The sequence below is a fragment of the Oncorhynchus clarkii genome, chromosome 9 (assembly GCF_045791955.1).
Source record: "Oncorhynchus clarkii lewisi isolate Uvic-CL-2024 chromosome 9, UVic_Ocla_1.0, whole genome shotgun sequence".
NCBI classification, from domain to species: domain Eukaryota; kingdom Metazoa; phylum Chordata; class Actinopteri; order Salmoniformes; family Salmonidae; genus Oncorhynchus; species Oncorhynchus clarkii.
Window position 1 is genome coordinate 62322689 of NC_092155.1, and position 12824 is coordinate 62335512.

The window sequence follows — 12824 nt, forward strand, 5'->3', positions numbered from 1 at the left end:
TGTCTCAAACCAAAGTGACACTTAGTAATCTTAAAAGAAAGTACTGTAGTCCATCAAATCACTTTAATACATATCCATATTATAAAAATGTTAAAGAGAATCCCTGAACTATAAATGTCCATAAATCCTTCAACAGAAACTTTTACTCCACACTGGCTGTGGTTGGCATGGCATCTACTGGTAAGCATTACGGTACATCATATTGCTAGGTCTAAGCTGCGTTATAAACATGAGTCAGGTCTGGGACAGAAAGAAACTAAACAAAATTGTATGAGACTTTTTTGTTAACATTATGATGCATCAGTGTGTTTGGGAATGGGATACACATTTACAGCTGTGCAAAATGAGTGACATGACAACCATGTTTGGAATGGTAGCTAGTCATATGATCAGTGTAACCAAGAGCAGATGCAGTCTGATGATACAATGTGCAAACAGGTTGCATGCTAGGCTAGCAGGTTTCCAGACAGCTGATCAACTGACCAAAGTAACCTGGAATTCACATTTCAGTGAGGACTACATGTTTTAATGGAGGGCCACAAATATCAAATCTAGGCTATTAAGTCGGATACCCAGTGACACATGAATTTTGATCATAACATACAAGACATGAGTTGCATTACATACGGAAAAATAAAGAAATTGCACTGATGTTAATGTTTAAACCAAAATATCAAATTCTTGAATCTAGGCGTTTTCACAAACTGGATCAAACCTAGTGTTAGATATGACCTAAAAAGGTTATACGGTAGTTTAATTAGCAGCGCACATAAGTGTATTGGAAAAGAAACAGTTGTGTAAGCTCGACTGACACAATGCGTATTCATAAATAATGGTGTGGCTTAACACTACAATTAACAAGTTGGGTAAGGGGAACCATATGCAAGTGATTTGCTGCAGTCCTAAAACATTTAGGAATCTCACCCTGAGTGAAAAGACACTTCAATGAAATTCCTTCAATAAGTTGTACAGGAAAGAGTAGCCTTTGCCTAGCGCTGTATTTGCAGGTTATTAGCATTTGAACTAAAAACAAGTAGCAAAATCTATCATTTCCAGAAGTGTACATAAATTAAATTGTGGCATTTCTATAAAAATTAGCAATGATACATCTTCACAAAATTCAAAGTTGTACAGAGCAAAAGTGCAAAAAGGCATGCAGAACCACCTAGTCACAATTACATTAAACATTTAATCACCCCCTTACAAAATACAGCAACAAATGCCAGATCGAAGGTCTTAAGTACCTTCAAACCCATCATCACTGTTTGATATGTTTCCTTTTAAAATGTGCCATATTTGAATTATTATAATTAAGTCAATCAAACATTTTGTAGTGCAATCTAGACCATATCTTTGGTACAACCATCTCCGTGGTTATACTTACAAAGTAAGTAACTAGTAATTGATTCAAACAAATCACTTGAAGATGAGACAGAAAATAAACAAACTAGTTATATTTTAATTTAACCCGCAAAGGCTTCATAACACTGCAGCCCTTAAAACCTACTGATCTTAGTAGGTTATTCTACCCTACATGACAGTACTCTGTGTTTTAAGAACAGGTTGTGGGTGCCATTATTTTACTTAACGAAACACTGGGATGATGTTCAACTCTGGGTATCCGACTTAGGGGGAAAAACATATAACTGCAAAAATGTAAAGCCAACCAACCCTTTCGGTGATCCAAATCTCAATTTGGAAAATCACACTGAATTTCGTTCTTAAGTATTTTAAGTTAATTCGCTTTTATTTAAGTCACGGTGCTGTTTGGCACCCGATTATGTTCATCTACAGTTGCCCAAGAAGGTACAGTAAACCACCATGGCATGTAATAGTCTGGTTAGAATTTTGTAATCCATTCTTGTTTGTTTTGGTTCTTGTTTAACATACCAGTATTCTATTATACTACAATCCGGTGGCCGGAGAAACTGATTTTTTAGATGGGCCTACTGGGCATATTCAACATGCCATGCAACAGCAAAAAGAAAAAAACTAAAGTATATGTGATGCACTGCTTGGATCATTAGCACTCTTTGTGAGGAAGACATGAGGCCGAGTCCAAATAAACATGAAAAACTGAAATAATAAAGTACAAAAATGGTGACAGTTAAGAGTTTAGATCGATGTCATTCACTCAAAAAGAAAATCTAGCCAGTAACATATGAAATGTGTTTTGACTGAAGACAGCAGCACTATCCTTGTAAGGTCAGGGAACCGGTTCAGAAGCCCAAATTATGAATAAGTAATTAAGACTGACTCTGGATCGAAAGTGGAGTACTGTACCTTTTATCGGGGCTCTAAAGTATTACATTCCGTTAAGTGATATCAGTATTGTGGCATGGCCAAGCAGCCCGAAAGGGGTTGGCGGATGGGACAGGAGAGGGAGTCATCATTTTGAATGAGGGAGAGGAGTATGGGGAGAAGTTGTGGCAAATGCTGGCTGTTACCAGATGGTGTACCCACCATTGGAACCACCCATGAAGAAGTTGTTCTTGCGCTGTGTCATCATGACGTTGGCACCCTGCATGGCGGCCAGCTGAGCTGCATTAGGCATGTGGCCAGGAGGTGGGGGCTGTGATGTGTTTAGGTGAGGGAGAAAGAAATAGTCACATGCATGAGTAACTTTACCAATATCTGTTAATCAACAACACAGGCAATATACTTGGCTCCTCCCTTGTACTTATTATGGTTATCGATGACTTTCCCCTCACGTGGTTGTCTAAGTCTTAAGTAGACACAAACTGAAAGGAAACAACAAAAACCAGCAAACACGCCACCCACCAGGAATTGAGCTTGACACCCCTGATATAGGCATGGTGTTTTGCGGATACTCACAGGGATGGAAGCACTGTTGCTTTGACCAAATCGAGCACCAGCATCATATCCTCCCTCCACTAGCACAGTGGAGCCAGGGGGATACATGGCTCCCATGGGGTAGTATGCCATGGGGACGTTGTGGCCCATTGGTCCAACAGCCATGGACTGGGGCAGTTGCATGTACATCTGAGTGCCAGGGTACTGGGCCATTTGCTGTAGCTGGCCAGCCTGAGATGGGTGCACATACCTGGGCTGATAAATCTTTGGAGTAATGGAAAGAGGATGAAAGGGGGAGTGTTAGACAGTCTGTCAGTGTGTTTGTATTGGTATGATTGTGAATAATCTTCACAAAAGTAGATAACCATTTATACTTGGAATAAATGTGTTACCTCAGAGTATGCAGGTGGTGCGTCTGTGTAAGGGGGTGCCTGAGGAGACACTTGCATAGCAGGGGGGTAGATGGGTGCACTGCTCTGCTGTGGGTACACAGCTTGCTGGGGATAGGAACCTGTGATACACAAAATAATATTATGCTATTATCACTATCAACACTTTGTTTTACTCAAACGTCACACAATTGCAAAACATTATTGAATGCCAGATTGTTAATCTACAACCACTCTTCGTGGGGTCGGAATAAAACAGATTTTTCCAGATCAGGGATACAATATGGGCGTCACTAGTTAACACAGCCACAGTCATAAACACCGTTAATTTCTACAATTTATCTTTAAAATCAGAACCTAACCCATACACCTAACCTTAAAAAATAAAATAATTCAATGAAATCGTACGATGGGCAATTTTGACTTTGTGGCTGTGTTGTCTAATGGGAACAACAGTATTTTCAACCAAACTTCCGTTTCCACTGAAACGGATGTGGGAACTCCGCTCAGGCGTCTTTTTACGCCTGCTACATTAGGTTAATCTACAACAGACCGTTCAAACAAAAGAAATGTACCCATGACTGGCTAACAGAACAGAGAAATACTTCCTTCGTCAATATAATGATTACAGTTGGCTAGTTAGCCACGTTAATTTAGTCAGAACAATACAGTTAATCAATTTACATAAGTGACTATGACAGGTCCTACTGTTAACTCGTTAGCTGAATAGTGTTGTATTCATGGTTGAGGTCAGTGTACGCGGCTACGCGCTAAATAGCCTGTAACAAACGCTAGCTAGCTAACGTTACGTATTTGGCAACAGATATAAGCTAGCTGGCTACTTACCGGTCGACTCTTACAATTTAAACAACTGTAGCTATTTATCTAATTCATAATGAAAACACCAACGACGACGGCCAGGTAGACCGCGCAGTCTAGCTTGCAGCTAACTAACGTTAGCCGCTGTTAGCTAGCTTATTCAACAATGATTTTGGACGTTAGCTAAATTACCTTTGTTGTTCATTGTCCTGAATTGATGTGTGGTTTTCTGAGTCGAAGACGATGATTCTGAAGTTGTATGTATTTTTATATCAGGACCGATTTAATACTAAAAACGGAGATAACAGTTCAGAGTTACGTGACCGTTCACTTCCTTGTTTTTCTCTGGATTTTCTGATTGTTGTGATGTGGATGCAGTTAGCTACGTAATGTGGGCTCCCTTCAATGGGGGGGGGATTCGATTATCTGTCCCGGATTACCCAGTTTGGAGGTGTTTGTTTTGGGTGAATGTAATTCTATTCGTGTTGGGGCCGGGATGATTCCCGTACAAAATCCATGGTGAAATCGGCTCAAAACAAAAGTGACATAGCCTAGGCTAGATTAAGCACGTGGACTAATGAGTGGGATTCATTGTTTTCCCATGCAAAAGTGATTGCTTCTGATAAAAACGCGTTATCTGCTTTCCCAATGAAGAACTCTAGTTTAAAAATTCAGACATATATTTTATGGAAAATAGATTTGTGTTTCAGAACGATGCACCATGCCGCCTTATTGACAACATGACCGAGCGACGCACATTCCTGTTCGAATTATGCCTGTTTACGTCACGGGCCATAGACCGGTACACCCCGGCTCAGGTCCATAGAACTCCCTCAATGGCTCCGTTACTCCCATTCAATTGGTGAAAGTGTGTGAGCTGATGTAAATTGTTTTACATTATTTAACTGGCTCAATTTTGTTGGTGTAATATATTTACTGCATGTTCCATGGTATGAGAAACATGGGCACCTTTACCAGACCTAGATACAAACTGTTCGATAACATTAATGAGAATGAAAAACAAATATTTGCAATAGTCAGCAAGAAGGAGCTAATCGTGGACACAGTCGTGAAGTGTTGTTGTGAGTGGACCATGATAGTTCATTAGTGATGTGGACCAGAGGAACTTGAAGCTCTCGATCCGCTCCACACCCCCGTCGACGTGGTTGGGGCGTGCTCGGCCTTCCGTTTCCTGAAGTCCACGATGTCGTGTCTTGCTGAATCATAGTGGAAACAGTAAGAAAACATTAACGACGTTGCGTTGGTCAAGTAGACCTCACAGTTTAGCTTCTTAGTCAGCTAACTGACAGCTGTTAGCTAGCTAGAGAGCTCTTTTGTCTTGCTCCTGATAATGACAACGCCTCTTCCCCCTCAGGAGATTGAACATATTCGGCATGGGCCCTCATATCATTAATTCATTTTTTTTATTTAACCTTTATTTAACTAGGCAAGTCAGTTAATAAGACAAAATATAGTATTTATAATGATGGCCTACAGCTGCCAAACCCCGACGACGCTGGGCCAATTGTGCGCGCCCTATGGGACTCCCAATGACGGCCGGTTGTGATACTGCCTGGAATCGAACTAGGGTGTCTGTAGTGACGCCTGAAGCACTGATATGCAGTGCGCCCCCTCCCACACAAAAAAAGTTATACAGCTGAACCATAGAGAGCATCATGACTCTTTAACTCACTGCTTGGTATGGCAACTGATTGGCATCTGACCGCAAAAGCTGATGCTACTGTTTATAATCAATCCTGCCACGTCATCCCTAAAAAAAAAACATTTGAAATGGATAGTTTATCAACATCATTTATCAATTGGCAATATCTCACCACATCAACACTAATGGGTGATGACATAGCATATTTATTGAAAATATTTGTTATACATAATTCTGATCATTAGGTGACCGATAGTCAATTCTTGGTAGGAATATTTTAGCTTTAATGATAGAGGACATTGTGATTAAACATACAATAGAGAGCACTGGCTATGGGTTTAATGAAATATTTTAAATAATCTTAGCTCTCCCTTTGAGCTCCAGTGCACTACAAATTCAAGGAATTCATAAGACTTTTTCTTGCTCAATACAGGTTCAGTGGACCCACTTATTGTATGGGATGCCTTTAAATGTGCCGTTAAAGGCTTTTCAATGACATTTTAATTCCAAAAAATGGTCTCGTCAATGGAGAATAGAACATCTAGCATTAGACATCAATGGTGTAGATAGGCTAAATGTATACAGAAGCACTGAATAATCTAGACGCAAAACAAAAAGTTTGAGGAACTTATTCAGGAAAGATCTGGTTTCATTTATCTAAAAAACAGACTAAATTGGATGGGGAATGGCGAAAATTCACCATGTTTTAACCATAACCTTCAATATAGAAACGCGACCAAAAAGAACCTACAAAAAATATTAACAAACGATGGAAAAATCCTTCTCTCTCCAACAGAGATTTTGTTCTCTTGTCAAGTTCATACAACCTCACTTGACGATGAGTTTTGTGACATCCTTCTCCCCACAACAACAATACATCTTCTGCATGCCTAATTAATTGCACATGACAAACTATTGTTAGCAATTGATTCATTTCAGACGAGGAAACCCCTGGTCTCGACAGCATTCCAATAGAGATATCAAACTTTGTATGAACTACTGAAATATCCATTACTATCATGTTTTAATTACTCATAAATGGCAAAATGTCAGACATCCAAAAGTAGGGGCTGATTCATCTCCTATTTAAGCAGGAGCCAGGGGAGCAATACAAAGACCCAGTCTCTTTTAAAAAATGTAGAGGCTCCTCACCTTTCAATGTTGTGATGCAAATAAATATTGGCAAAATCTATTGCTCATAGAATAAAAAACATCTTACCGGACATTATTCGTCATGATCAGACGGGATTCTTAAAAGGAAGATATATTGGAGACATTAGAAAACTACTTGAAATATTGGAAAACTATTTTATGAGAATGCAGGGAAGCCAGGTATAATCTTTATAGTGTATTTTGAGAAAGCTCTTTATACAGTATGTCTAGGATCTGTTTATACAGTGTCACGACTTCCGCCGAAGTTGGTCCCTCTCCTTGTTCGAGCGGCGTTCGTTGGTCGACATCACCGGTTTACTATCCGCCACCGATCCACTTTTCATTTTCCATTTGTTTTGGCTTCATTGTACACACCTGGTTTCCATTCCCATAATTATATGTTCCTTATTTAACCCTCTGGTTCCCCCATGGTTTTGTGCGTGTTTGTTCGTTGTAAGTTGGTCTGTATTTGTGAGCTTGATTATATTCCTTCTTGGAATATTTGTTGTTTTGAGTAAAGTTACATGAATTACTCATCTCTAGGGGATCTGTGAGGAGGAGTCATCACAGCAAGGAGTCATCATGCCAGGTAGTCTTGAGGCATGGTCCTAGGGCTCAGGTCTTCCCGAGAGAGAGAGAGAGAGAAAGAAAGAGATAATTAGAGAGAGCATACTTAAATTCACACTGGATATGACAGGAGAAGTACTTCAGATATAACAAACTGACCCTAGCCCCCTGACACAAACTACTGCAGCATAAATACTGGAGGCTGAGACAGGAGGGGTCAGGAGACACTGTGGCCCCATCCGATGATACCCCTGGACAGGGCCAAACAGAAAGGATATAACCCCACCAGTGAGAGCACCAGTGACTCAACCTCTGTAATAGGGTTAGAGGCAGAGAATCCCAGGGGAGAGAGGGGAACCGGCCAGGCAGAGACAGCAAGGGCGGTTCGTCGCTCCAGAGCTTTTCCGTTCACCTTCACACTCCTGGGCCAGACTACACTCAATCATATGACCCACTGAAGAGCTGAGTCTTCAGTAAAGACTTAAAGGTTGAGACCGAGTCTGCGTCTCTCACATGGGTAGGCAGACCATTCCATAAAAATGGAGCTCTATAGGAGAAAGCCCTGCCTCCAGCTGTTTGCTTAGAAATTCTAGGGACAATTAGGAGGCCTGCGTCTTGTGACCGTAGCGTACGTGTAGGTATGTACGGCAGGACCAAATCGGAAAGATGGGTATGAGCAAGCCCATGTAATGCTTTGTAGGTTAGCAGTAAAACCTGGAAATCAGCCCTTGCTTTAACAGGAAGCCAATGTAGGGAGGCTAGCACTGGGGTAATATGATACAATTTTGGGTTCTAGTCAGGATTCTAGCAGCCGTATTTAGCACTAACTGAAGTTTATTTAGTGCTTTATCCGGGTAGCCGGAAAGTAGAGCATTGCAGTAGTCTAACCTAGGAGTAACAAAAGCATGGATAAATTTTTCTGTATCATTTTTGGACAGAAAGTTTCTGATTTTTGCAATGTTACGTAGATGGAAAAAAGCTGTCCTTGAAACAGTCTTGATATGTTCGTCAAAAGAGAGATCAGGGTGATCACCCTGAACATATCAGATCACCCTGATCTCCCCTCCTAGACAGTTAGTAACATTGCAAAAATACTGCAAAAATGATACAGAAAAATTAATCCATGCTTTTGTTACTCCTTTACTGCAATGCTACCCGGATAAAGCACTAAATAAACTTCAGTTAGTGCTAAATACGGCTGCTAGAATCCTGACTAGAACCCAAAATTGTATAATATTACCCCAGTGCTAGCCTCCCTACATTGGCTTCCTGTTAAACCAGAGTAATGCTGAGGTCCTTCAGTTTTATTTGAGACGACTACAACCATCAAGATTAATTGTCAGATTCAACAGAAGATCTCTTTGTTTCTTGGGACCTTAAACAAGCATCTCTGTTTTGTCCGAGTTTAAAAGTAGAACATTTTCAGCCATCCACTTCCTTATGTCTGAAACACAGGCTTCTAGTGTGGGCAATTTTGGGGCTTCACCATGTTTCATTGAAATGTACAGCTGTGTGTCATCCGCATAGCAGTGAAAGTTAACATTATGTTTTCGAATGACATCCCCAAGAGGTCAAATATATAGTGAAAACAATACTGGTCCTAAAACAGAACCTTGAGGAACACCGCAATGTCAGAGGACAAACCATTCACAGAGACAAACTGATATCTTTCCGACAGATAAGATCTAAACCAGGCCAGAACTTGTCCGTGTAGACCAATTTGGGTTTCCAATCTCTCCAAAAGAATGTGGTGATCGATGGTATCAAAAGCAGCACTAAGGTCTAGGAACACGAGGACAGATGCAGAGCCTCAGTCTGACGCCATTAAAAGGTAATTTACCACCTTCTCAGTGCTATGATGGGGTCTAAAACCAGTCTGAAGCATTTCGTATACATTGTTTTTCTTCAGGCAGGCAGTGAGTTGCGGCGCAACAGCTTTTTCAAAAATTTCTGAGAGGAATGGAAGATAGGCCGATAGTTTTTTATATTTTCTGGGTCAAGGTTTGGCTTTTTCAAGAGAGGCTTTATTACTGCCACTTTTAGTGAGTTTGGTACACATCCGGTGGATGGAGAGCCGTTTATTATGTTCAACATAGGAGGGCCAAGCACAGGAAGCAGCTCTTTTAGTAGTTTAGTTGGAATAGGGTCCAGTATGCAGCTTGATGGTTTAGAGGCCATGATTATTTTCATCATTGTGTCAAGAGATATAGTACTAAAACACTTGAGTGTCTCTCTTGATCCTAGGTCCTGGCAGAGTTGTGCAGACTCAGGACAACTGAGCTTTGGAGGAATATGCAGATTTAAAGAGGAGTCTGTAATTTGCTTTCTAATGATCATGATCTTTTCCTCAAAGAAGTTCATGAATTTATCACTGCTGAAGTGAAAGCCATCCTCACTTGGGGAATGCTGCTTTTTAGTTAGCTTTGCGACAGTATCAAAAATAAATTTAGGATTGTTCTTATTTTCCTCAATTAAGTTGGAAAAATAGGATGATCAAGCAGCAGTGAGGGCTCTTCAATACTGCACGGTACTGTCTTTCCAAGCTAGTAGGAAGACTTCCAGTTTGGTGTGGCTCCATTTCCGTTCCAATTTTCTGGAAGCTTGCTTCAGAGCTCGGGTATTTTCTGAATACCAGGGAGCTTGTTTCTTATGACAAATGTTTTTTGTTTTTAGGGGTGCAAATGCATCTAGGGTATTGCACAAGATTAAATTGATTTCCTCAGTTAGGTGGTTAACTGATTTTTGTCCTCTGACGTCCTTGCGTAGGCAGAGGGAGTCTGGAAGGGCATCAAGGAATCTTTGTGTTGTCTGAGAATTTATAGCACGACTTTTGATGCTCCTTGGTTGGGCTCTGAGCAGATTATTTGTTGCGATTGCAAACGTAATAAAATGGTGGTCCGATAGTCCAGGATTATGAGGAAAAACATTAAGATCCACAACATTTATTCCATGGGACAAAACTAGGTCCAGAGTATGACTGTGACAGTGAGTAGGTCCAGAGACATGTTGGACAAAACCCACTGAGTCGATGATGGCTCCGTAAGCCTTTTTGAGTGGGTCTGTGGACTTTTCCATGTGAATATTAAAATCACCAAAAACTAGAATATTTTCTGCTATGACTACAAGGTCCGATAGGAATTCAGGGAACTCAGTGAGGAGCGCTGTATATGGCCCAAGAGGCCTGTATCTATAAAAAGTGATTGAGTAGGCTGCATAGATTTCATGACTAGAAGCTCAAAAGACGAAAACATCATTTATCATAAATATTAGCGACACCTCCGCCTTTGCGGGATGCACAGGAGATATTGTCACTAGTGTAACCAGGAGGAGAGGCCTCATTTAACACAGTAAATTCATCAGGCTTATGCCATGTTTCAGTCAGGTCAATCACATCAAGATTATGATCAGTGATTAGTTCATTGACTATAACTGCCTTTGAAATGAGGGATCTAACATTAAGTAGCCCTATTTTGAGATGTGAGGTATCACGATCTCTTTCATTAATGACAGGAATGGAGGAGGTCTTTATCCTAGTGTGATTGCTAAGGCGAACACTGCCATGTTTAGTTTTTCCCAACCTAGGTCGAAGCACAGACACGGTCTCAATGGGGATAGCTGAGCTGACTACACTGACTGTGCTAGTGGCAGACTCCACTAAGATGGCAGGCTGGCTAACAGCCTGCTGCCTGGCCTGCACCCTATCTCATTGTGGAGCTAGAGGAGTTAGAGCCCTGTCTATGTTGGTAGAAAAAGATGAGAGCACCCCTCCAGCTAGGATGGAGTTCGTCACTCCTCAGCAGGCCAGGCTTGGTCCTGTTTGTGGGTGAGTCCCAGATAGAGGGCCAATTATCTACAAATTCTATCTTTTGGGAGGGGCAGAAAACAGTTTTCAACCAGCGATTGAGTTGTGAGACTCTGCTGTAGAGCTCATCACTCCCCCTAACTGGGAGGGGGCCAGAGACAATTACTCTATGCCGACACGTCTTTCTAGCTGATTTACACGCTGAAGCTATGTTGCACTTGGTGACCTCTGAGTGTTTCATCCTAACATCGTTGGTGCCGACGTGGATAACAATATCCCTATACTCTCTACACTCGCCAGCACCATCTTCAGATTAGCCTTAACATCGGTAAACAGTGTATGATCGCTGTATGATTCTTTTTAAGTCTAATACTGTGGGTAATGGAGTCGCCAATGACTAGGGTTTTCAATTTGTCAGAGCTAATTGTGGGAGGCTTCGGTGTCTCAGACCCGTAACGGGTGGAGGAGAGACCAGAGAAGATTCCGTCTCTGACTCCGACTCATTGCTTAATGGGGAAAACCGGTTTAAAGCTTCTGTCGGCTGAATGAGCGAAACCGGTTGAGCATTCCTACAGCATTTCCTTCCAGAAGCCATGAGATCCACTCGGATCGCCCTGCGCCTCGTCCTCCGGGCCGTCCCCGAGGCTGGTGTCGGCGTGCTGCTGGAGCCGCGCGTCAAGGGGGTTACTGTCACGACTTCCGCCGAAGTTGGTCCCTCTCCTTGTTCGTTCGGCGGTCGATGTCACCGGTTTTCTAGCCGCCACCGATCCACTTTTCATTTTCCATTTGTTTTGTCTTCATTGTACACACCTGGTTTCTATTCCCATAATTATATGTTCCTTATTTAACCCTCTGGTTCCCCCATGGTTTTGTGCGTGTTTGTTCGTTGTAAATTGGTCTGTATTTGTGAGCTTGATTATTTTCCTTCTTGGAATATTTGTTGTTTTGAGTAAAGTTACGTGAATTACTCATCTCTGTGTCCAGCGCCTGACTCCGTCTTACCTGCTACACCTAGACACCTTAAAATACAGTGCATTCGGAAAGTATTCAGACCTCCTTCCACAAGCTTCACACAATAAGTTGGGTGAATTTTGGCCTATTCCTCCTGACAGAGCTGGTGTAACTGATTCAGGTTTGTCGGCCTCCTTGCTCGCACACACTTTTTCAGATCTGCAACATGATGCTGCCACCCCCGTGTTTCATTGTTGGGATGGTGTTCTTCGGTTACATCCATAGGTACACCTCCAATTGACTCAAATTATGTAAATTAGCCTATCAGAAGCTTCTAAAGCCATGACATAATTTCCTGGAATTTAAAGGCACAGTCAACTTAAATCTGACTTTTCCCAATTTGAACATATTTTTTACAAATGTTAAACCTACAGTACTTTATACATCCAGGTGTTTCTCCGTTTGTAACTCACCCACCAAAAATCTGCTGTTTTACATGTTATTTTTGCTGGTCTAATTCCTAAAATGGAAAATCAGAAGAATCTGTGTGCTCTATAGTGATAATAGTTCACATGCTGCTCTTCGGTATCGCAGGTTTGTGGCATCGATGAACAAATAAAATAATTTAATCTTTACTTCAAGGTCAGATGTTTATATGTTATGTGTA

General features: G+C 41.4%; 1 protein-coding gene across 1 annotated transcript; it reads right to left on the reverse strand.

Moving 5' to 3' along the window:
- Positions 1–44: 44 nt before the first annotated feature.
- Positions 45–4436, reverse strand: LOC139416708 (DAZ-associated protein 2-like). The gene is made up of 4 exons (XM_071165690.1): positions 4215–4436; positions 3207–3325; positions 2836–3078; positions 45–2572 (listed from the first exon to the last, which is right to left on the reverse strand). The coding sequence occupies exons 1-4, from the start codon at positions 4225–4227 to the stop codon at positions 2444–2446; spliced, it is 504 nt and encodes a 167-aa protein (XP_071021791.1). The 5' UTR covers positions 4228–4436; the 3' UTR covers positions 45–2443.
- Positions 4437–12824: the final 8388 nt, after the last annotated feature.